Source organism: Ambystoma mexicanum, chromosome 2p, assembly GCF_040938575.1.
Source record: "Ambystoma mexicanum isolate Mex_15411 chromosome 2p, UKY_AmexF1_1, whole genome shotgun sequence".
Taxonomy (NCBI): Eukaryota; Metazoa; Chordata; class Amphibia; order Caudata; family Ambystomatidae; genus Ambystoma; species Ambystoma mexicanum.
The window spans coordinates 576,971,179-576,997,266 of NC_090923.1; the positions used below are offsets into that span (position 1 = coordinate 576,971,179).

At 44.2% G+C, this 26,088-nt stretch overlaps 1 protein-coding gene across 4 annotated transcripts in view; it reads left to right on the forward strand.

The window, feature by feature from the left end:
- The window catches only part of DOCK3 (dedicator of cytokinesis 3), a 2,582,899-nt gene that overhangs the window by 1,349,541 nt on the left and 1,207,270 nt on the right, over nucleotides 1-26,088 (forward strand). For all 4 annotated transcript variants that reach the window (XM_069644069.1, XM_069644070.1, XM_069644071.1 and 1 more), the window contains one exon: nucleotides 24,437-24,585. In XM_069644069.1, coding sequence (XP_069500170.1) covers nucleotides 24,437-24,585 — 149 coding nt within the window. The remainder of the gene's footprint in view (nucleotides 1-24,436; nucleotides 24,586-26,088) is intronic.

Below are 26,088 nucleotides of genomic sequence, written 5' to 3' on the forward strand. Positions count from 1 at the left end.
AGCAGAGTAAGAGCAGGATGACTAACAAAAATAATTATTCATAAATCTGTCAAGAGCAGGATGGTGATCCCGGAATGCGAACAAGGCCTTGAGCTGCAGAGACTCATGGCATGGGAGGTAAATATGGGCTATTTCATTTAATTAAAATAAGGCAATACGCCTGTCTCTCTCTTTTTCATTCACACAAACATGTCAGCATGCAGCCAGTTCGTGGACAGTGTGACTGTCTGTTAAACTGATGAGCTCATGTATTTATGTCACTGCATAAGTAGTTCAGAGCCTACCAACAATCAAATGTGATGAGCAACACACTGTATTAGGAGAAGGTACATGGGTGGGATCTTAGATAACGATTGTTCAATCCCTAGTTGTGCACATATAGGTTCCATATGTAGTTTAGTAGATGGAGCCAATGATTAGGAGCGATAGGTTTTCATATCTATGCCATCACGTTTACTCATTCATGTTATATAAACTCCTGTTATCTGTTCAAACGTTGGAAATTTCTGGAGTGAGAGCTTGGCTTTTAATCTTGATTTTTTCCCCCATTGTATTTCAATAAGATGGTTACCTTGCATTCAGCATACCACAACCACTCTGTGTTGTCTCTTTTTTTGACAAAAAGCCAGTTAGAGGGCAATTTGGCTCTTTGTGACCCTCTTATCAATGGGAAAACCATTGCAATAAAATATTGATACATGTGTAACTGGTTTACCTTAAAGATAATTGCCCTGCCTATGCAAATCTCACTAAATTCACACATTCAGTCACACCATAAATCCACTAACTATATTTCTATCTAGTCCTAATATGACGATCTGATTTCTAAATAACATAATGCAATTCACATTTTCTTACATGCCGCTTAATGGCAACATTTTATTTTCGCTAATATCAAAAACAAGTATTGGTATCAGAGAAATGTCATAAAGAAAGATGCATTCCTGTGTGAAATACAGTGTGGGTCGTTCCTAGCCTAGGAAATGGAAAACTATTTCTGATGTGCTGTGTTATCAATTTAGAATGCACAGGACATTGATGTATTTAGTCTATGTATCCATCCCAGTTTCTTACTTTCTGAAAGGACAACAACTATGCTGTTCAACCCATTGTATTATATGGGTGTATTTAGTTATGGGTCCTGTCACTTCAACACAAGATCCTTGGAGAAATGTTAATTTGAAAGCACATAATTTCTATGGAAATTGAAGTACCTAGCTAAGCTCCCGTTCAACCCCAATCTGTCCTTTTAAAAATCTATGGCTTTCACAGGGCACAAATGTTCAGTCAGTTGTGCAATGTGGTAATGTGCATCCTTCCACAAAAATGGTGTCAGACTACACCAGGATTGCATTTAGTTCGCTTTGGCTTTGCAAAAGAAATCCTATCTTTTGCACACGTTGTATTGTATTGTATTGTATTGTTTATTTGATAATGCGCACAAAACCCAGGGGTAGCCGGGCGCAGCAGTCATAAGAATACTTGAGCTTAGGTTGCATACATGGAGTACATACAGGGAATGCAGTACATGAAGAAATTACAGAGCCGGTATACAGAATGCATTAGGTACAGGATAAGTGAAGTACAGGTTACTAGTTTAGTATAGTCTAATGTCAGGTAACAGAGGTAGCAGGCGGTTAAAAATTCTAATAGGTCCTGGCCTAGCGCAATTGTAGGTCGTCATTGGTCCAAAGCCAACTTTTCACTTTGCATCTAAATCTGGTGTAGGGTAGGTTGGCTCCCAGTGCGGTGGGCAGTGCATTCCAGGCGTGAGCAGCTCTAACCGGGAAGCTTGCCCCACCCGCTTTGGATAGTCTGAATCTGGGTGTTTCAAGCAGAAAGTGGTTAGAAGCTCTAGTGTGTTGAGTGGAGGATTTTCTTGTCAGTCTGGCCGAGATATATGGGGGCGCATTGTTATTCAGGCCTTTGTGGGTGAGGGATAGTGTCTTAAGAAGAACTCTATCACTGATTTTTAACCAATGCTGGCCTTTTCTGATGTTAGAGATGTGGGCTCTACGGGGTATGTCCAGAGCTGCTCTAAGAGCGTTGTTCTGAAGTATTTGCATTTTGTTTATGACAGTTTTGCTAGCACCTGCATAGAGGGCGTTACAATAGTCCAGTTTCGACATTACTAAGGCATTGGCTAGGGTGATGCAATTAGATTTGGAAAGGTAGGGTCTGCAGGCCCTGATTAATTTGCAGGTGTAAGCTGTGGAGGACGCTAAGGAATTAACTTGTTTTTTAAGAGATAGCGTGGAGTCGAGATAGAAACCTAGTGTTTTTACCTCCGTTGCCACTTTGATTATGTTGCCATCAATGTTGAAGGCACGGTAGTTTGGGCTAAGTTTTCTGAGATTGGAGTCGGAACCCAGGATCAGTATATCAGTTTTTTCATCATTCAGACAGAGGCCGTGGGAGGCCATCCATGCCTGAATGATGAGGTAGATCTTGTTTACTAGAGCTGTGTCTTCGACAAAGTTACCAGATAGTGGTATGAGGATCTGCGTATCGTCCGCATAGTTGGTATAAGTTACCCCTAGTCTGTCCAATTTGTCAAAGAGTGGTTTAGTGAAGATATTGTACATGGTAGGCGAGACACATGAACCTTGTGGGACGCCACAGGTGATATGTATTGGGTCCGCTGAGGCTAAAGGGGAGAACACTCTCATCGTACGGTTGGCTAGGAAGGATTGTACCCAGGCTATAGCTTCACTTGAGAAATAGGCGGCAGACGCTAGGTGGTTGCATAACACTGCGTGGTCCACCAGGTCAAAGGACGCTGATAAATCAAGGAGGAGGAGCATAGCTGTTTTACCTTTATCCTTCAGCTCGTCGATTTGTGTTTTGAGATCGATAAGGGGTGTTTCAGTGCCATGTAATGGTCTGAAACCAGATTGGCGAAATCCTAGTAGTTGGTTCGTCTCCAGATAGTTTTGGATCTGGAGGTAGGCTACTCTATCGATGATTTTGAGGAGGAATGGGACTGTGGTGATTGGCCTATAGTTGGTAGGGATGGCTGAGTCGAGGGTCTGTTTTTTAAGGAGGGGTAGTACCCAGGATTCTTTAAGGTTAGATGGTACAGTGCTAGATTTAAATGAAGCATTAATTAGTTTAGAGATGAAGGGTGCTACATCTCGTGCTGCGTCCTTAATGACTTGTGCAGGGCAGTTGTCACCTTGGCAGTTAGAAGGCTTTAGTGATAGGATCACCTTTTCAGTTTCTAGGATGGATATGTTAGTAAAACTGAAAGGTTGGCAATTGTGTTGGGTGGCTGTTCTGTGTGAATTAGTCGAGTGGATGGTGTGGGCTCTAGTAGGGCTCAAGGATGCTTTCTTCTTTGCAATTTTAGTTTGCAAGGTTGCAATTTTGTTAGCTAGGGCATTCTGGATGCTAGTGCACCACTGTTTATCTTTGGGGACGTTGTCTACGGGAGCAATAGGGTTTTCCATTTCCCGGAGGATGGAGAAGAGTTCTTTAGAGTTAGAATTAGCCTTGCTAATTCTCTCATTGAATGTGTCTTTTTTGGTTTGGATTATTTCCTTCTTATATTTATTGGCAAAGTTGTTAAGAATGGTTTTGTTCTCTGCCGAGGGTGTATGCCTCCAGATAGCTTGGAGTTTGCGCTTTTGGATTCATAGTTCTTTGAGGTGAGGGGTGAACCATGAGTTGAGATGAGATTCTCGTTTGCTTTTACGAAGTTTGATGCGGGCTATTATGTCCAGAGCATTGGACATGGCATTGTTGAATGTCTCAACTAGTATGTTAGGGTCCTGGTTAGTATTTCTAACAGCAAGGGCTGGTAGGAGGAGAGGGAGCAATTTTTCCGAAGTAATGTCTTTTTTACTTCTGGTTGGCATGGCTGGTACTATTTCCTGGTTAATTGGTTTAGGCGGTTCTATAGTTAATGAGAAACTGATGAGGTGGTGATCCGTCCATGTTTGTGGCAAGATTTTAGAGATAGTAGTGTTACAGTTTCGGTTGGCTATCCAATCTAATGTCCGTCCTTTTATGTGCGTGGGGGCGAAAATGTTCTGGGTCAGGCCATGATCAACTAGAATAGATTGGATGGAGTGGGCTTGTTTGTCCTCATTATCATTAAAACCCAAGTTGAAGTCGCCTAATAATAGGAGCAGGGTAGTGTCTTTGATGTTGTTAGTGAGGAGGCTAGATAAATCTTCCTCAAAGTTGCCTAGTGGGCCTGGTGGTCTATACACCAGGAGGACAGTTAGTGTGCTATTGTTAGAGATAGGTATTTTGGCTGAAAGGAGTTCGCATGATGTTATTTCTGGGTGAGGGGTGAGTCTTACATCTAGCTTGGTTTTGGCGATGATGGCTAGGCCACCTCCCCGAGAGTTGGGGCGATCAACTCTTAGTATGTTGTAATTATCAGGTACGGCAATCATGAGTGCAGGACCTGCGGCGTCATGGAGCCAGGTCTCAGTGATTGCGAGTAAATCTAAGTTGTCCAGGGCAAGTATGTCCGCAATTTCAGTGCTATGTGCTATGAGGGACCTCGCATTGATGAGGGCTCCTGATAGGCTGGGAGTTGTGATTTTATCTTGGATCAGTCTGAGATTGGGAGTGTTAGGCCTCCTCTGATTATAGAGGTCAGTTTGAAGTTTATGGCTTCTTTCTGCCACTAAGGCAGGACGGTTAGGGTCATGTGTAGTAGGGGTTGAGGTCGAGCCTGGTGGTCTAGTTCTTTTGTTTTTGAGGTCATAGAGGCGAGGCAGCCTCGCTCTAAGCCGAGTGTTTCTCTCTTGCAGATTGCAAGGTGTGGAATTGGTGTGGTCCATTGTTATGATGATGGTTAGAAGGGTGCAGAGTAGGGTGCAAAGAGTGAGTATTAGGAGTGTTTTGGTGATGTACATGTTGGGAGGCAGGTAGCCGTGGGGCGTCTAAATTTGACAACTCAATGGTGACTAAAATGCAAGCAGCGAGGTATATCTACCTTAACAGTCCTATCAGTGACTAAATTGCATACATCAGAAGGCATCTAGATATGACAGTCCTATCCGCGACTAAGTTGCATATATCAGCGGCATCTAGATTTGACAGTCGTATCAGCGACTAATTTGCATATATCAGAGGCATCTAGATATGACAGTCGTATCAGCGACTAATTTGCATATATCAGAGGCATCTAGATATGACAGTCCTATCAGCGGCTAAATTGCATACATCAGGGGGCATCTAGAAATGACAGTCCTATCAGCGGCTAAATTGCATACATCAGGGGGTATCTAGATATGACAGTCCTATCAGCGGCTAAATTGCATACATCAGGGGGCATCTAGAAATGACAGTCCTATCAGTGACTAAATTGCATATATCAGAGGGCATCTGGAATTTGCCAAACCCAACAGCAATAGAGCTGCAGGCCGCAGAGTACGCGACCTTAAGGCACAGCATAATTTGAAATGGTCTGTAAGCGACCTTAAGGCACAACACAATTTGAAATGGTCTGTAAGCGACCTTGAGGCACTACACAATTTGAAATGGTCTGTAAGCGACCTTAAGGCACAACACAATTTGAAATGGTCTGTAAGCGACCTTAAGGCACAACACAATTTGAAATTGTCTGTAAGCGACCTTAAGGCAAAACAACATTTGAAATGGGTTGTAAGTGACCTTAAGGCACATTACCCCAATCTCACTTGGTTTTGAATACCATTACAATGCAAGTGCAGTTCCCACTTTACATGCTAAAGCATTCATTTGGAATGAGCTCTTCCTAGTGGAAAATACATCCTAGTCCACTCACTCCTGTCACTGAGCAGGGAAATGGTTCCTGTGGGTCTATGTTAAATTGCTTTGGGGGAATCTCATACTCTCTTCTGAATAATTCTTAAAGGCATAAAGCTAGCAGAGACCCTGAAGTTTTCCAAGGGAATTCCCAGATAGCTAAGCCCTCTTGGTGCATTTCTCCCCCCTCATGGAAAGCAGGTCTGCTAAAGGTGAAGGTTTTTGGCTCCATCATAGGCAAGGCCCTTTAATCTCCAGATATTATTAAAGATCAACACTCCTCCATTAAGAGCAGGGGTTCAATTGATCGATAACTTTCAAAATCCTAAGTCCCTATCATCCCCTGTATTTCTCTACTTTCATAATGGGATTTATTTCTACACTATGTCATAATCACCACACACTTTTCCATTGGTCAAGTGTTATTATTGGTTTGCATAATAGGCATACAGTCCCACAGAATCCACCCACAATCATCAAAGGTTGATCATGTTTCTAAACATCTGTAAATGTAGGGACTGCACATTCTGGAGAGCTTGAATTGAAAATCATATTTTGTTCCATATCATATCATAGCGACATGACACGTCTATAGGGTCTGTTTTTCTGGATTCCTGTGGTCCTTACAAATTCAGAAAATCCCAACATGAATGTTTGTAATGAAATATGTAACAGTTACAACTATTTATAATTGTATTAATTTGTAAACATCCTAGAAACGTTGCTTTAGATTAATTTGATAGATGAGAATACATGATTGCAATGGTTTCCTTTTGATTCTAGGTCATATGGTTTTGGTGTTACATCGGAAATAGTGTTTTGAATGTAAATGCTAAGTTTGGATGTCTTTGTTTTAGAATGGGGAGGTGCAAACATGTGTGGACTTGCTTGCAGTGAATGTTTGATTTGGGTCAGCTGACTGAGGCTTCTTTCATTTGCAAACCCTTTCATGGCTCCATCTGGAAAATGTTCTGTGAAGGCCTTGTTGAAGGCAATAATCATTGTTTGAAGTTTGGCCTGTATTTCACTGGCCAGGTTGCCATGTGAACAGATTAGATTTTATCAATTCGAGGGCCATGGTGTTGAATTTAATTTAAGCTATTTTGTTTGTATTTGGATAAGCCTTGTTCAGATGTTATCTTGTGATTTCTAAGCTAATCTCTGGGGCCTTAGAACCACCTGCATAACAATAACGAGCTGTACATCAGTCCAGTTTATTATCAAGTTCCATGGAAAATCAGCATAGGAAGACCACATTACAAAACCAATGATTTCCGATACATGAAAGACTTGTTTACTTCTGATATATTGTTGGTGCACAAACCATTCTTTATCAGTACTACACAGTGATGTATCTGCTTTGAGTTCAACATATCCTGAATAAAAATCATATTGCAATTTTGTTCATTTGTTCATATTTATATACAGAGGTGCTCTATGTGAACTACATCATTTGTGAGATTATAAAATGGTAAAAGGGTTTTCAGTCACATTTGCTGTAGCCTTCATTGACAATAGTTTTCCTTCTGTACTTCCCAACATTTATTGTAATTCGTTCTAATATGCACATCTTTTTCTTCATGTATATCAGGAAGCAGAACATTTGTATCTACAAATAGAGGTTGTTTGCATTTTCAACCTGCAATTTGGGAATATTCCTAGTGTGTGGAAAAATCCACATCATTTGTCGGGCCTATGCCTCAGGTGAGAAGATACACCATACCTTTGTTGGTGGTAATTTGAAGAAAAGCATAAGTGATGAATGAAGTATAGCATTATTCTGTCCGGCTCTTCTTCAAACTAGATTTAGTCAGACTTAATATTTTCTTTTCTTTTCTTCTCCAGAATGCTTATATTATACTGGGAAGGGGTCAGTAGATTGGTTCTTTATAGACAAATCTGTGAAGTTGCAGGATAGGGTAGAAACATCAATGTATTACCTGCTGTGCATTCAGTTTAAGGGACAGGTGTATGTAGATAAGGTTGTACATATGGGTTACACTGAATTTCACTATGTTAGCCCTTTTTGGACGAGCCATTTACACAGTAATCTAGACCAGGAACATCATTACATTTTCTACACGACTTCTTACTGGTGGGGAAGAAGGAGAGAAAATGTGAATGTTCAAGTCTATTGTGGACATTCCAAGAGATAGCAGGTCATCTGGGGAACTTGCTGGTGAAGGAAAATACAGATGAAAGGCCAGCAATGTTGTTGCCATTTCAAGACATTGAGCTGACATTGGTTGTCATTGAGCACAGATTCCCTGGATACAAGGTGAAGAAGTTAAAGTTGTTGCTGACACAAGCGGAGGAGGCCAAATAGTGTTAAGTGCACAGGACGCAGTTCCAGATGGCAATTCTTAACTTCAACTGCAAGGCAGTGTGGTTTGGAAGGTTACTTTGCATACACAGATGAGGATCAACCACACAGAATATGGATAAAAGCACATTTGGGCAATGACATAGCAACAGGTCAAGACTATAATGCTGTTTCCATGTGGATCCTAGGTAATTGGGCACAATGGAGCATTGAAATAATTACTGACACAACAGGTGTGACTGGGATTGGCATTTACTGGTATATTGAGTAGTGCACATAGCTCTGGCCAGATAACTGGGGGCAGAAAGGTCACAGTGTAGCCTTCCTGGATTTATTTACAATGCTAGTAGCCCCTTGTTTGTGGGGGGAGAGTTTAGGGACAAGAAGGTGACTTTTGTGGTGGATAATTGCTGTGGTAACAAGATTGGCCAGACAGGCATCTCAGGTTGTTTAGAAGGTTGTCCTTGGTGTGTCTGTAAGGAAATATTGTATTCCATGCAAAGCACATACATGATCTAGGCACTTGCATATTAGACAGCTGTTTAATTATCAGTAGGATAGAATATGTTAGTTGGTAACAGAAGCAGGCGTGACCTGGAGGTGCTGTTAATGCTTGGACAGTGAGTGCAAGTCTTGTGATTGATTTCAGGGACCTGAAAAGGTCAATGTGACCATCATTCCTGCGATCAAGGCTAGAGAGTTTCAGGAAAGTGGAATGAGGTTCATAAAAAGAGGAACACAAGAACAGGTAGAAAGAAGGGAAGACGTGATGAAATCCATTGTAATGCTAAGGGAGTGTGGTGTATCCCTTGTTTATCCCTTGTGTCCCGGGGACTGCTCATCTTTGCCCCCTTCGTTTTGTGCATTGATGGACCCATGGGGCACTCCTCTTATGCTACTGTTGATGGGCCTCTGCACTAGTTTCTCTCTGTGCAGTGTCATAGGTGCTGAATTACTATCCTAACTGAAAAGTGCTTTTCGAGAGCATCTCTAAACCAGTGATGGGCATGTTCTCTTTTTGATCAAGCTTGTATCTTCCCGCTCCATCTCTGCTCATTATCTTCCTGTTTTAAACGGATCCCCAGAAACCTCTTGCTCTAATGTATCTTATCACTTGGGCAATGGTGGGCTGCGCTACAGGGAACTTTCGAGATTTCCCAATGGACCTCTGCACCATGAGCCTCTTTTTCGTGGGTACCTTGATATTCTACTGTTCAACCCTCTCTACCATACACCCAGCCCCCTATTTTCCATCTCTCCTAAATGCCCACATTCCTTTGAATTAAAGATTGTGGGCCTCATTACGACTTTGGAGGCAGCCATGGTGCTATTAGCACCATGGCTGCGTCCAAAATACTGTCCGGATCCGGGTTCCCTGAATGGGGAAATACTGGGCCATTCCGACATCGGAGGGCCCGGTATTTCCTCCTTCAAGTAACCCGGCCCGGTCCTTCCCCATTCCCATTCGAGCCGCCATAGGGCTCAATGGGAATGGAGAGGGAGTTAACAACGGGCCCGTTAATTACGGGCCCGTTGTTAGATCCCTGGTGCCCTCGTGGGACCCACTTTGGGCGTCTGGAAAAACCAGACGTCCAGAGCGGGTCCCGCGAGGGGACCTCGTAATAGTGCGGAGTGGGTTTAACGATGCCAGCACCATTGCCGGCGCCGTTAAACCCATTCCGCACTAGTCGTAATGAAGCCCTTTGTCATAAAACCTCACTTAGCAACTGTTACACCTTATTTTTTTTGTAATGCTTAACTGCATTTTAATCCCTATGTAGTGTCAGAAGTATTTTACAATTCACTATTTTGACCTATTGTGTCCAAACTTGCTTGTGGGAGAATCCCCTAAACCCTACTTAGAGGGTTGGCCTGCACAGTGTAAAGTGGGGCCATTTTTAAAACATTTCCAGGGCTGCCTTTGGCTCCCAGTCCACCCCTGCTCTTACCCATAGATTCTACGCATGTGGCGATGGCATGTGTCAGCGTGCAACTCATAACCATTGCTTGGCTTCTTTGTGGTTGCAATGTGTATTTTCAAACTAATAGCATACTTGTGCTTGGTTTCCGATGTGGCTCGCTAGGTCACCACTTCCATGGTGGTGCATACGACATGTCAGTGTTTTGTGTCCCCAGACCTGTCTAACAATCTAATCTAACAATATAATAAAAGGTCAGATGCATATTTATCCCTCTGTTTGTCCAATCCAGTAGCTTTGCCTGTTGTCACTGCTAGAGGGAGCTGTTGGCTTAGGATACATACAGGAAATGCCAATTCGCATAGCTTCCCCTGTTGTCACCACTAGAGGGAGCTGTTGCCTTAGGATATATAGGGGGTCATTGCGAGTTTGGAGGCAGCCATGGTGCTATTAGCACCATGGCTGCCTTCAAAGTCGTGTCTGGGTTCACTGAATACGGACTTAACGGGTCATTCCAACCTTGGAGGACCCGGTAAGTCCCCATTCAAAAAAACCTTCCCCATTCCCATTCGAGCCCCCATAGGGCTCAATGGGAATGGGGAGGGAGCTAATAATAGGCCCGTAAATTACGGGCTCGTTATTAGCTCTCTGGTTCCTTAGCGGCTCCCGCTAAGGACGGCTGGTTTTACCAGCCGGCCTTAGTGGGACCCGCTAAGGGACCTCGGAATGCGGTGCTAAGGGGTTAATGGCACCGGCATCCTTACTGGAGCCGTTAATCCCTTGCCACCGCACTCGTAATGACCCTGATAGTGCTGTTAATGAAAACCAGCACACAGTCTCTTACACTAGTTCAAAATATGTTACTGCCATCGACCCAACTTCCCTCTCTTGTGCCTTGATATGTTCTTGTCAGAAACCATATAAATATAAATGTCTTTTTTGGGATAGAATTCACTGCAGGTTTGCCAGTAATGTTTATTAGAATCATTTCAGAAACTTACGATCTCTGTTTTTGGCAGCAGTTTCTAAAGAATGTCAGGCATTTTCACATTTCCCCACTTCATGGATTATTCTCTTTCAAATGGTACAGAACTAATTTGCCTCTTTACAACATTTTTTTTTTTTAATGTACTGCTTTCTCTTTACATAGCCTACATAAAAAGGTTGTTTCGGGTTTGTCACTCATACAGTCGGGCCCTTAACATTTCCAGTTTCCATGCAAATAATGCGTGTTGCAAGAGACTAAATAACAATTGGCTACAATAGCATGCAGTGAAGCAATGCATTTGTTTAAGTAGTATGCTTGGTCAAAGAGGCCTACCTCAAACTTGCTACTAGGTAACTTTCCAAGGATTTGCCTCACTACAAGGCAACCAGAAGCCTTACTGTTGGGGACGAACCCCAGGCATGTCACTGGGACACTGGAAGTCTGTGGATTTGGAGAGCCCAACTCCCTCCTTCCCAAGATGCACGGAGGACTCAGTCAACGGCAAGTTCAAAATGTGCTTTATTACAGGCAAAACCAACATGGGTCAGCACAGGAACAGAGAAAATGCATGCAAATCTCGCTCTTCCTCAGGTCGCAGCTCGGTTTTACAACCCCATTATGTCAGAGGGACATCACAACCTGGGCCCTTCTGCAGAAAACATATCAGATCATGGGTTTGGATATTGAGTATTATACCACCTATAGTGGACTATATAGATGTTATTCTACTGGCTCTTGCATGTCAGGTGGCTGGCCTGATCCCATCCCAAGTCACTAGCTATAACAGTGTTGCAGTGTGGTGGACTTACCATTGGTTCTTGCCCAAAAACACAACTCATGGTAGTGGGATCTGAGGGAATCTTAGCCAAATGTAACCCTGCATACAAATACTTCCAGTTGGGGGACGTGCAAATCCCCACTCTCCCGGAAGTGAAAATCTTGGGAGCGGTGCTGGACAAGTCATTAAATATGAAGGCCTATGAAGGTTGCACAGTCGCATCTGTGTCCTATTACATCAAATTACTGGCTCACTTGAAACCATACAGAATGCAGAGGCAATTGCACGAGCCATAATAGGCTCAAAATTAGATTACTGTTGTAGCCTACTGGCAGGGGCTAATAAAGCAACAATCAGTAGACTTCAAGTGGTACAAAATGGAGCAGTGAGAGTCATTGCAGGTCTCTCCTTTCGCTCTCACATAACGGAAGCACGACAGGCTCTTCATTGGCTCCCTGTAGAGGCGCAAATCTCCTTTAGACTTCTGATTATCACCTGCAATTGTCGCATGGGGACTATGCCCCCTTATCTACAAAAGCACATCAGTGATAAACCTTGTGATAGAAACCTACAATCTAACAATCAAAATCTCCTCTTTCAGCTCAGATGCAAAACTAAGAAAATCCAAGCAGGAGCATTCTTCTCTGTGGCTCCCATGCTCTGGCATAATCTGCCAACTCACTTAAGAAATCCATCATCATTGAGCACCTTCAAAAAGGAGCTCAAGACCCTGCTCTTTAATTAGTCTCTGCTTCGCCTTGTGCCATCTCTGTGTCTCCTGTGTATCGGGTCTGCTTTTTCTTGTTCTCTGTTCTTGTCAGTCTTGTCCGCACCCTCACACCCACGGGTCTATGGCTAGGCAGTATAAATGCATTAAAGTAAAAGTAAAGTAAATTGCTACCCACCCCTAGTAGTAAACTGTGATTGGCTAGAGCTGGCGTTCCCCTGGCCTGGGAACTGCAAAAGTTCACAGCTCTCTGTGTACCTCTTCAAGGTAACAAGAATGACTATGTGTCTGCATTGTAACTTTGTACACCACCTTAGCTCATGAGAGTGCTCTCCTGATCAGCGCAACTCTTGTTACACATTGTTGCATACTTGTCTCTGTCTGTGTCTGGCGGCCTCGGAACAGTGCTCCTTTCCCACCACTGATCACTGTCCATTGTCTGCTTCGGCCGTGTCACGTGTTCAAAGAACACGACTTTGAGGTGTGCAGCTCTGAATTATTAGGATTTATTGGTCTTTTCTGCAACTGGTCCCTTTGTCATATGTGGATTGGAATGTTATCTGTTGGCCTTAGCTGTGGGTCCTGTCTCACATGTCTTGCTCTTTGACCAGGCTGAATCAGCTCAGCTCTTCTCTTGATCTAAGGCTCGAGGCCTGATGTAATTTTCCTAAACCGTATAATGCAGTTTCTACAGTGTCCATAGCATACTACATTTCCATAGGTTAGTCACACTTAGTTCTCTCAGGTCCCGTAGGTCCTGCAGTTCCATAAGTTTAATTGCATGTAAGCATCTGTAAACTGTGCTCATGATTTCTTGTCTCTTGCGGTTTCTGCATTGCTGCATTTGGCTAATGGCAAAATAATAAAACAATGACAGTATGTATATGTATCTGTCCTCTAAGTATAGAACTGTGCGCTTGTGTTCTTCATGTATTGTGCATGTTTGTGTCCCAAAGTGCAGATGACATGTTTGCCTCATTGGAACAGAAGTCCTTGACCCCGAGTGGGGAGTATCTCAGGTGAGGTCCTGTTTGCGTCTACCCCTAGGGAGGGTATTGTGTTGCAGTCTGACCTCCCTAGCCTCACAGGGAAAGGCTCCCCCTGGGGAGAAGTGACTGAATCCCACGATTTGTCACCCCCTTCCAAATATAACTCTTTGGCACACCACTGAGAGAGGCCATGTGATGGCCATGAAAACAATTAGAATTTCCTACTTAATAATTCCTCTGGTCCCATTTCCTCCTAAAAAACTCTGATAAGACAATTAGGGTTGGGGTGGGGTCACCGACAGAAATAAGTCAGAGATCATGCAGGAGGCATGAAGTCCAGGTTGCCATCTGGGTTGTTCAAGAAAGCTGCAAATAGTACAGGTGGTATGGAGGAGATCTCTGTGTGCAGAGCATAGCCTAGAATGGGGCCCAATGGGAGCTGCAGTCACACTCCTCTTATGTAGCCAGCCTGCACTCTGCTATTTCGCCGCTGGAGGATGAGAAGAGGTGTTAATGGCCAATGAGTGGACACCAGTCTGATGGTGACAGCAAACCCTCCTTGTAATGTGTGTGCTAAAGAGTGCAGATGTTCTGAGGCACACGTTAACAAATGTTGTATGCAATCCCGCTTCCATGTGATGAATTGCATGCCAAGGTCTAGGATCACATACAACATTACAAAGGAGTGTGGGAGCCCCTCTACTGAGATAAAAAATGGGTCAAATACCCTGTTCTCTGTAATTTCCTGCACTCAGTAGGGTCTACAACCAGGTTTCAGCTCAATGGGCCTCATTACGACCCAGGCGGTAAGGGGTTAACGGCGCTGTAAAAGGTGGCGGCGCCGTTAACCCCTTTCCGCCTAATTACGAGGTCCCTTTGTGGGTTCCCGCCTTAACGGCTGGTTTTACCAGCCGTTAACGAAGGACCCCGCAAAGGGACATTCGAGGTAATTACGGTAACGCAATTTGCGGTACCGTAATTACCGCCTTCCCCATTCCCATTGAGCCCTATGGGGGCAAAAATGGGAATGGGGAAGGGCCAATGGTGAATGGGGAATTACCGCCCCACTAACCTTGGAATGGGGCGGTAATTCCGCCATCCACCATGGCGCAATCGGTAAAATACCGGCATCAACCATGGCGCTCATAGCGCCATTGTTAACTCCTGGGTCGTAAAGAGGCCCAATGTGTCATAGAGAGGCTCAGCTTCACGTCACGGAGGAGGCCCATCAAGGCCTAAACATGTGGCTTGGGTTGCTGATGGAACTCTTTTTCAGAGGAGAATTGCCTAGCATTTTGGTTCTGGACTGCCCTTGTGGGTGGGAGAAAGACTGATATGCAAAGGGATATTACTCCTCTGTGAAGGGTGCAGTGAAGGATAATGTGGTTGTAGACCCTCCTGAGTGCAAAGAGTTCCAAAAAACAGGGTATTTTACCCATGTTCGTTCTCAGTAGAGGGGCTCCCACGCTCCTTTGTAGGAACACATACAACACTGTCAAGGAGCTGAAAATAAGGCCCCCTGAAAGGCCTAGGGCAAGGCCTGGGGGTAGTGTGTCCCCCCTGCCCCGCCCTTTTGACCGTGTGTGAGACTGAATGAGTCTGTCTATGTGTTCAGGGCATGTTTTACCTTCTTGGTGAGAGTGGCAATAGGAAGCAAGCAGGTGTGTTGAGTTTCAAGTATATGTCAGTAGCAGAGAATTTCAATACATGGTTCAAGCTTCACCGTAATCTTCCATGTGCTTTCTTCTCTAGAACAGTAGCTAGTGTGGTTTCTTGAATTTGTATGTATGATTTCATGAAGGTAAAGGCGGGAGGGGGCAGTAATGTAATGTGTGGAAGCTATTTTAGGGCAGATATTCACTTATATAGTGTTTGTGGGTGTCATATGGGATTAATTGCTAATTTTATTTGCTTTACCCATGGGATAGGCACAATAAGCCCACACAGGCACAAGTGTCAGCACTGTGAAAATACTACATTGGTAATTTAGTACAGCATAAAAGCTTTTTTACATAATATAACGTGTGCCTGCCAGTGTTTGCACACAGAAGGTACACTGACATTCTGCTGGCATATATATTGTGGGCACAGGCACCACTATGAAGGTGTTTTACAGTGTACTACTGCCACTTATTTTGGTGCCTGGAAAATATCTTACATGGCCGTGCTGGCATACATGGTTGATATAGGCTAAGCACTGGTGTATTTTGTGATGGCAGCATCATGAAAGCATTTTCAAATGCTCCAGTGCATGAGTTTGCTTTTTCTGATAATTTGGTATGTGTGTGCTTTTTTCGATATGCGACCCCAACACTGCCACCTACATTCTCGGTCATCCAGAGTGGAGGCCTTTGCTGCAACTTTCTCTGTTCCTCCTACACCTGTAGCTGGCTTGCACTCGGACACAGCCCACTCTAACCTGCATCTTTCTAACCTGCTTCTTTCTATCTCCAAACCTCTGGATGACCTTGACCCTGTCATGGGACTCCGCCTGATGCCTACCTCGAAGTGCAACTCTTGATATGACTCCGATCTCCCCAGCCTGAAGCGCAAGTGTAGGGTAACTGAGAGGAAGCAGAGGGCATCCGGCTAATCCTATGAAAAACTGTCCTGCTCCAAAAGTAATACAGACTCTCTATCCTGTCAAAGAAGAGAGCCCACATCCAAGCCTGCATCTCTGCGGCCTCTAACAGCATGGCAGAACTCTTTAAAATCTGTAAGGAACTGGCCAATCCTTCTGCAGTCTCCACATCTCATGTTCCCGTGCATACACTCTGCATGAAACTGGCTTCTCATTTCACCACTAAAACTCAGGACACCCTGTCTTCTCTCTCCTCTTCCGCTCCCTCTACTTCTCCTGGCCCCTCTCTGTCCACCTGTCCTTCTCCTCATCCTTTCCCCTCTTTCCCTCTGACCACTCCTGATGATGTTTCTAGACAAGTCCAATCTATGAAAGTGTTGTCAAAGCAGGTGTTCCCTTTGCTCCTCTAGAACCATCAAGGACCACATTGACACCCTAGCTCCAGCCTTGGCAGATTTCTGCAATCACTCTTTTTCCACTGGAACATTCCACCCTCCCCTCAAGCACTCTTGTGTGCACCCCCTCTTGAAAAAGTCTTCTGCCGATCCTTCCTGTCTGGCAAACTACTGCCCGATCTCTATCACTCTTTTCCTGGGCAAACCCCTGAAAAAGCTGGCCATCTCCCAGCTTACTCTCCACACTGAATCTGTTGGTTGTCGCCATGACCATCAGTCTAGCTGTAGAGCAGCCATAGGCACGGAAACTGCTCTCCTGAACACCTGTGAAGATCTGCTCTCAAATCTTGATTCTAGACATCTTTCTGTCCTCATCTTCCTTGACCTCTCCTCTGCCTTCGACATGGTCCATCATGCCATCCTGATCAATCATGTCGATGAGAACCTGGGCATCACAGATCAGGCGTTTGCCTGGTTGACCTCCTTCCTCCTTGACCGGCCTTCCCAGGTCCAACTTGGGGCATTTCTCTAAACCACCTCTCTCTCCACATGTGGTGTTCCCCAGGGCTCTAACCTCTCAACCTGGCTCTTCCATATCTACTTGACCCTCTTAGCCCGCCTCATCTTTAACTTCTCTTCTAACTTCCAATGTTATGCGGATGACACTCAGCTCTCCTTCAGGCTCCCCTCAGCCTCCTCTCTTCTCTCGCTCATTCCTGACTGTCTATCCGAGATTCAGGAATGGTGCACCTACAAAGATTTCTGCCTTAATGCCAGTAAGACAGAAATCCTTCTCAGTGGGACACCTGCTCTGCTTTCCCTCTCTCACTCTGGCCGCCCTCCTTTAGCCCTCTTCCTTTGCCTTCTTCGACTCCACTCTCTCCTTCTCTCCTATCACAGACCTTGCCATGAAGGCCCACTGCCAGCTGCATCTCCTCAGAGGTACACTTCCTTTTCTCACTTTCCCCCAGACACTCACTGTCTCCAAGGCCATGGTTCTCTCCAGGTTGAACTACTGCAACAGCCTTTTTCTCAATCTGCCTTCCTCTACTCTCAGCCCTTTGCAACTAATCCAGAACAGGACTGCAAGACTTATCCTTGGCCTCGAGCCCAGAGACCTTTATTTCTCCAGCCCTGAAATCTCTCCACTGGCTCCCTTTGGCTGCAAAGATCAAGTTGAAGGCCCTCTGCATCGTCCACAAGGCTTTATAGGGCCGGGACCAGCACTACATCTAACTCACTCTTCCTAAACACCTTCCTTCTTGAGCCCTTTGCACAGCCAATGCAAACTCTTTTAGGGTCAGATGCTTCTCCAGGCAGAGAGTGGCTGGTAGTTCTCTCTCCTCTGCAGGTGCCTCCCTCTGGAATTGCCTCCCTGCCCCTCTCAAACTTGAGCCGGACCACCTGAAGTTCCAGAAGCAGCTCAAGACCTTCCTTTTCGCTTCTGCTTTCACTCTCTCCCCTGCTGACCGAACTGTCTGCTGCAATGGCTAGTTGCCTGGCTACCCTCTGAGTCTCACCAGAACCAGGCTCTCCACAACCAGTAGCCCCTGAGCTGCTGCCGGGCCAACTGTGCACATAGGGGCAGTGTCTGGAACCCTACTGTCCCCTGCATCATGGGCTGCATCTTTCATTACTCAGTGGTCTCATTCCACCACAATAAAGCTCTCTCATATGCCCAAGTTATGCCCCTGTTCCGGTTCGGTTGAACTTCAAAGAGTTTCCATATAGAAAGGTGAAAGGGTGTTTGACCTTTGTGGATTGATGGGAGGGAAGGTTTCTTTGGGTGTTCCAGCACAGGCAAAAGACAGTTCTTGTGAACAAAACTAGTGCTTTTACATTCTGCATTTCTCTTTCTTTACGTAAGACCTGCTTTAATATTTTACATCACATCATGTGTATTTTCCTACTGCACCATACCATAAATGTCCAACCTTACATTCTGATATATATTTAAATAACTCTGCCAATGGAGTTTCATGCTTGATGTGTTCATAGTTCCATCCAAGATGCAAAATGCACAGACTTCTCCATTGACACTCTCTGTTTTAGCAAACCTGCACTTTAGTGGATCTGTCACCTGTAATGGAAAGAAGGCATCATCTCATTTCTTTTGGTCTTGTCACTCGAACACAGGGCATACTTCGTTTTTATTTTCCTTTTTCTGAAATTACTATTTAGATGTTTGATAGTTGAGAGTTAAATGCTGGCCCTTTGGTTTGATATCCAATAGTTGTGTGCTCTAGCACCTTGATGTGTCTCTTGTGCTAGATGGAATTACCAATAAAGATCTCAGACCAAATTACCGGACAGACTCAAAGAATATGGCAAAGTACTACTACTGGGTCAACTGGCAAACACCGGACTGATGCTTGCACACTCACACACAAACTTGATTACAAAGAGGTCTTATACCCAACATACATCATCTATGATGTCATCCTACATAGAAAACCATACAACCTATTGGCAGGAGGGATTGGTTAGGGGAACATATCTACCTATAGAATGTATACAAGTTAGTACTTCATTGGCTGTCTCTTATCTGTAAAACACACCTCGAACTAACTCTACATACATATAATACTGATGATACCTAACAACATGGCAGCGGATTGGTCTACGCAACATTGTAGAGCAGGTTTCCCCATGGATCCACTGATCGATTGGCATTCTCACCCAACCTTGGACTTTTGGCTCGGCTAGCAGCACGTAAGGAAACCAAAACCCAGGTGCTTGAATCACGTCAGATTACTCCCCACTTTTCCAATTAGTCCATTATCACTCATCAGTCCGACCATGAGCCAATGTTTCCCATCTGTAGTTGACCTTGTAGCCTGCTCACTGTTCTGGGACATTCAAGGGAGTGTAAGCACACCACAATCTTCATCCTAGGCTTAATGAATAGCCCATGTTTTCAACTTCTGAGTCACAAATGAAGAGACCAAGAATTTGACCATTTCAAACTCTTATTTACTGCTATTTGATTTCATTATTCTGAGTGTCATTGCTCTCCTTGGCCTCTAGAGACTTGCTCTTTCCATCTTGTATAGACTGTATAGACTTTTAATTGTCCAACATCTGGCTCCTGCAGATGTTTTCTTCGTCTTTTATCTAAGAGAAATATGTCTCACTTCCACGACTTATCCTTTTGCCCCCCTTTGTGCTTTGAAGCCATTCCTCCAATAGTATCCTCGATCCCCAGCCAACATAGACTCCTCTTCGTTTTGCACATCTAGCTGTTCTTCCAGTGTCTCCTGACTCTTCAACCCTGATCTGTTTCTGAGGTAGCTGAATTGAATATTTGCACAAACTGGCATCTATTTTCCATCTATGGCCGTCCTAGCCATGTTATGTCAGGAAGATAGCTCAGGGGTGACGTGTTCGCCTACGAAGCAAGACATCACAAAGCAACACAGTTTCGATCCCTAGGTCCGTGCTTAGAAACCTCTGGGCATTAAGCGCATTATAAATATATCATATATTCCCCTATAGCAAGCTTCTATATATCTTTTCTTTATATCTTTTCTACCTTGCGTTGCTGCGTATTTACACTTATTGGTCAGCAAGTTACTTTATCTTTTGCATTCATGATTACTTTAATATTTCATGCATGTTTCTCTTGTCACTTCAGTTACATCGTTACTATTAAGAATGTTCAGATCATTTCAGTATGTCCTCGTATAGTTTCATCACTCTGCCCTCATCAGGTTTCACTTAGCGCTCCATGATGTCCAATGGTACATGCTGACATCCTTCCACACAGCATCCTTCCACACGTTCAGTGTAAGGGTATATTCGGTACCGCTGTCTGAGTGCAATTCGTCTCTCGCACATTCGATGGAGTATAGGAACAACACATGGGGTCCCATACAGAGCCCTTCTCCTACTGTTCCAGTATGACGGTGGTGAGGGTTCAGGAATTAGGGATACTGCGTCCAACTGCTCCTCTGCATTTCTTTTCCATATTCCTGCACCCCTGTGCCCACATAGCCAGATGCAGTCCACTTATATCCTGGTGCTTAAATGTCATGCTAATGTAGCTACGCAAGGTCAAAGGTCATATTACATCACTTCCTGTGATGCCATGGGGTGTGTGATGCTACTTCCACTGGCATTTTGGCGAATTAACATTCCTGCCTTTACCAATGTTATCATTACTAAAACTGACCTATAAGATTCCAGCAATGGTGTACATGTGTGCCTCATAACTACGTAGAGGTACAGTCTCCATCAGACAGAACTGAAAGCAACTGTTGTAGAGTTCAGCACTTCTGAGAGGCTAGCATAGAAGATAGCCACCCAAGGACTATGTGACAGCCGCGCCGGTATCAGAGTAGCATGTAGGAATGCAAAGCAACTAAACGGCTCATCTAGAAGTCATTCTATAAACTTCTAAAGGATACGATGGCTGAGTTAGCCATGTCCGCATTCAAGGCTGTGACCTGCAGTTGGCAACCTCGTTAATAGAGCAAACACATGAACCCAACATGCTTTCCTTGCGTCATCCATCACATGCTGTAAAGATGTAAAGTTATGTCCTCGAATTTACTTTAATCAGGCAGGTACAAAGTAATGTCTCTAGTTTTTTTTAAATTTTTTTAAACATTTTTTATTTTTAATAATGGGTACAGGTTGCTGACGTACGCAGTCGGTAATACTGCTTCTCTAGGGTGTATAAACAACTAGGGCTTACTTCTTCGGAATCGTTATGCAGTGTGTTGCTCCTACAATGTTACCTTGTCGGTTCTAAAAAAAAGTATCTTTGCCAGAGTGTAGAGTTTGTGGACAGTGACTCATCTCAGTTCAAAATACTCTGCGAAAAAATGAGCTTCAACAATGGAAGAGAAGAATGCCATTTCAGACCACAAACCACACAAGCCACAGCGCCACCTAGTAGCCATCCCTGGAAGCTCATGTCCAGTTTAGAGCCGCAGGACAGTGCACCCTGGTTATGTAAATTAGCAAACAAACGTGCATGTTTTTCTCTATGTAAGATTACTGTCATATTCTTATAGTAAAAAGGTTTTTTTTAATTTCCTTTTTTTAAACCCACCATAATATGATGGTGTTTGATTGTGCAGTATGTTATTGTGAAGTGAATGTAATACTTTAAAAACATGCAACTCTTCCCTTCTGAGATGATGGGTTCTGGATATCATGATAGTACACAGGGGTCTGCAACGTTGGTAAGCTATTACATTGAGGATCACGTGGCATTGCTTTTGGTGAATGTGATGTGCCAATCGTCAGTGCAATTATTGCAAGCAGCCCGGTTTCTTGGCCCTGGCCGAGCGCACGACGGCCCGGGGCACAGAGCTAAATAGCTCAGGAGGGGGGGCACAGTAAGGGGCCCAACCCAGCTCACACAGAAAGCTGACTCTGATCTTACCAGACAAAAGTTTAGGCATCCTGCTGTGCCGGTGGGTGCTGCTCTGAGATGTTTGGCTGGCTGCTCTCTGCCGACTTGTGGATGACTGCAATGCGTTCGGAAAATGCCGACAAAGGAATGCATATTCCAAACACACCCTGTGCCCCTCATTCTTTGTGTTGACAGCCTTTCAAGAGGGGCAATTTATAAGTGATGGCTCATTTGACATGCCATTGTCTTTACACAGTATGTGCTTAACATTTCAGTGTTCAGGACTGAACATGAGGCATTTTTATTTACCAGGCCAGCACAAGTATCAGTTAGCTGACCACACCTATGCATTTTACAAAGAGAATTAAAATGCCACACAGAAAAAGTTGTAAACTATTCCATTTATTTTCATATCTCTATTTCACACACCAAAACGTTATTTCTTTTTTAAATATTACTTTTTAGTAACATATGGCACATCTCTGGGAAGGTTAACTGTCGATTTTCTTGTTAAGTATTCTAGTGGCTGCTTTGGGACATGCACTAAATGCATTCGCTCAGCAACAGAGGTTTTTTGTCTAAACAAGCCAGCCACTGCCTAGCGCGCACACCGAAAAGGCAACTCAATGGGCCTCATTACGAGGCTGGAGGTAGCCATGGTTCTATTAGCACCATGGCTACCCCCTTACAACATTCCGGGTCTGGGTTCACGAAATAGGGACTTGCCGGGTCATTCCAACCTTGGGGGACCAGGTAAATCCCCATTCTGAGAACCATTCCCCATTCCCATTCGAGCCCCCGTAGGGCTCAATGGGAATGGGGATGGTGCTAATAGCGGGCCCGTTATTAGCTCCCTGGTAGCGCCCATAGCGGGAGCCGCTAAGGGACCTCGTAATGCGGCGGTAAGGGTTAACGGCAACAGTACCCTTACAATTGCTGTTAACCCCTTACCGCCGACCTCATAATGAGGCCCAATGTCACTTGGCACCTTGATGAGGAAAGCAGGGTTCACTGTTTGTCACAATGGAGACAGTAGTCCATGTCAAATCAATGCAGTAATATGTGTTCAGCAACGTTTTGTGTGCTGCCCAAACCACCTCCCTGTTGGTCAATGGCGTCTATCTGGCGCTCCCGTATGTAACAGCCAATATGCCCGTTTTTGTCTGATATGTCCAATGTCCATTCAATAGTATACTGGAACATTTTGTGTATGTGGCTCTGACGAGAATGCCATACTGTGCCCACACTTAAACGCATAAAGCAATCAAAGAAGTTGCCTCATCTTGTACATCCACTATGCCAAACGCCCATTCTATACTGCCACACCATGAATTTCACTAGCTGCAGGCCAGCACTAATAAGAGATGCTAATGCCAGCTCTGTTAGACAAAGCATGGGCCTGCCATTTTTTTACCAAAATAACCCCCGAAGGGCCTGCGTAATAGTGAGGGGGTAATGGCTGAGGAACTGTGGACCCTTTACCATGCATTAGAAGCTGGTTTTGTTTAATATGCTTCATCAGCTTATTACTGGTCTGGCTAAAGTTTGTAAGATGTACAATTCTTTCTGTGTAGGTTTTCTGTGCATTGTTTATTGGGTCTCTCTTCTATGGTATCATGTCCTGTCTATAGATATAATTCCAAAAGATGCTTCTGTATTGGGGGTAGGGCATGCTCATGCTAATACCCATCCCTTCCTCATCTAAAATCCTTCAGAAACAAGAAGAACAATATCCCTTGTACCCCATTTGAGTGACTGATGTTGCAGCCATTTTATACTCCATCCAAAAACATAAGCTGTCCAAATGTGTATGCATGGTTCATGGTTACAAACATTTGTTAGGGTCAGTGTTGTGAACAGTGATGTGAGCCATTATGCATTTAGAGATTCACACATACAATCCTTTTATCATAGACTTGTTTATCAAATATAGAGATCGCTGATCACTGTTGTTGTCATGAAATGGTCTGTGATTTAATGCAAAGCATACAGGAACCCTCACTGGTGCTATGTGTCCCCTTCCCCACTCTCAAAGAGGTATTTTGAAAGAGTACAATTAGAGAGTACCAGACTGTACATATTGGAATGATAACCTTCCATCAGAAAGTAATTCATATGGTTAGTCTAGTATTGCCCGTTGCGAAATACAAGTGAGGTGGTACGAACAGAACACCTGCAACACAGGAACAGAGGTCAGTGGGCGCATTCTGGTGTTTTGCCCTGGGCAGCAAGTTGGCTAGAAACTGTCCTGATTGCGGGTATCCATAACTAACCTTTTTACGTTTAGATAAGGGACGTTCTCCTCACCCTGGAAATAAACTCTACAATATGCTAAAGTAAATGTCATGCCTAGTACGAGAACAAGACTGCCACATCAGAGACGTATATATTGTTCATGTGGGTGCTGAAAGCTTCCACAAGTTACTGCAGATAATTATAATACTCTTCTCTCTTTCTTTTCTCCTGCTGTCCCTCTCTCCACCTCTCTCTTCAAATGTTCTTCCCCTCCCCACCATCTCCATTCTTTCCCCACCTCTGGAACCGTCCCTTATTCCACTCTCTTCCTCACATGACTCGTACCTCTTTCTTTGCTTCTTCTCCTCCCACGCTCTCCACCTGCCTCTCCTAGAAACACAAGGTGGATCTCTTCTACAAGCTTCGCCATGTGATGAATGAACTTATAGATCTGCGGCGACAGCTGCTATCGGGACACCTGACGCAGGACCAAGTGCGCGAGGTGAAGCGACACATCACTGTGCGCCTCGACTGGGGGAATGAGTAAGTATTGAGCAGTAGTTATCTGATGAGTTATGTTAATATGCCTATAACACTCAGTGGTCGAAGTATATATGTATAAATAACAAAAAAACAGTGGCACTATTTTCCCATCTGTCAGGCCTGCTTCGCCTCGCCACGCGCCGCGTTCCACGCAGATGCCACCCCAAACCCCCCCCCCTGCAAACTCAAACCCCAGACCTGGGTCCTGCCTTTCCTCCACTCCACAAAGTTGTGTTTTACAACACCTCGATCAAGACTAAGGAAAACACACTGAAATAAAATGCATTTAAATGACCACTATTAGTGTTAGTCAATGCCCACACAACATGCACCTTTGTGCACTCTCTCCTGTCCAATCACCGACCATTCTCACCTCTTAAGGGACATTCCCATGACTATATTCTCACACCCTCCCATTAACTGCACAGATCCTTGTGTTTGCAGCAATTCATGTGTAATTCCTGAAGACAAGGGAAGAGCACTGAAAAGCAGGACATTTCGGCTGCCAATTGGTGTTATATCACAAGCAGTCTATTCTCATACACCAACTCAATCCAGCACCTGAAACATAGAACAGTGAGGTCTCACACTGGATTGCTACCAGTCCTCCATGTGACTTAAAGTAAGGGAACGATAGCAGCTTTCCCTGAAAAGTAGGGGAACGCTGTGCCCTTTAGTTCCCGCTCACTTCGTCATCTGTGTATACAGAACCAAATCTCCACTATAGTAATTGCATTGTGTTGTTGAGTGCTTAAGTGTTCTATAGTAGGCGAGATGGAGCCTGTTGAGTAATTGTGTGGGTTCCATGTGTTAATATCCCCGCAAAAATATTGCCATAAAAGAACGGCAGCGATATTAACCCATGGAACCTGCGCAACACCTATATATTCTTAAAGGGAGCTGGGGACACCGGCGCAACCCCTGCTCCCATTTACCCCATAAATTATCTCCACAAATAATGGCGCTTATGGCTTTTACCTGCGACCATATATATGGCAACATTATTTGTGGGGATAATATTACCTGATACCATTGTGTGATGTGAGTGTGTGGTGAGATATGACATAGGGAAGGGTTGTTTTTTTTTTAAATTATATGTATGGTCTTTAACACGAGCTTTTTTTAAAAAAAAAGCACTTTGGTTATGCTTTTAGTAGAATTTTTCCTGTGGTTACTTAAAGAGGGTATTGCAGAAAGAATGTCCTACTCACTTAATCCAACGTTGCTAGCCTCAGCAGAACACGTGTTCAGTTCCTCCCCCACCCCCTCCTTTGCCAATTATTCTTTTTTATTTCACTGTGGGACTAAAACCATTGTTTACCATAATGTCTATTGTCTTTTTTCTGTTGCCCTGTTTTCCCACAGCATATGGATGTGCCTGACAGGTGGCATGTCTTTTATAAAGATAATGATAAACATTTACAGGCAAAGCGGATTTGATTTGCAGTACCAGATTGGTGATAAGCAGTGCCTTCTTGGTTTGGTGTGATGATAAATGAATTC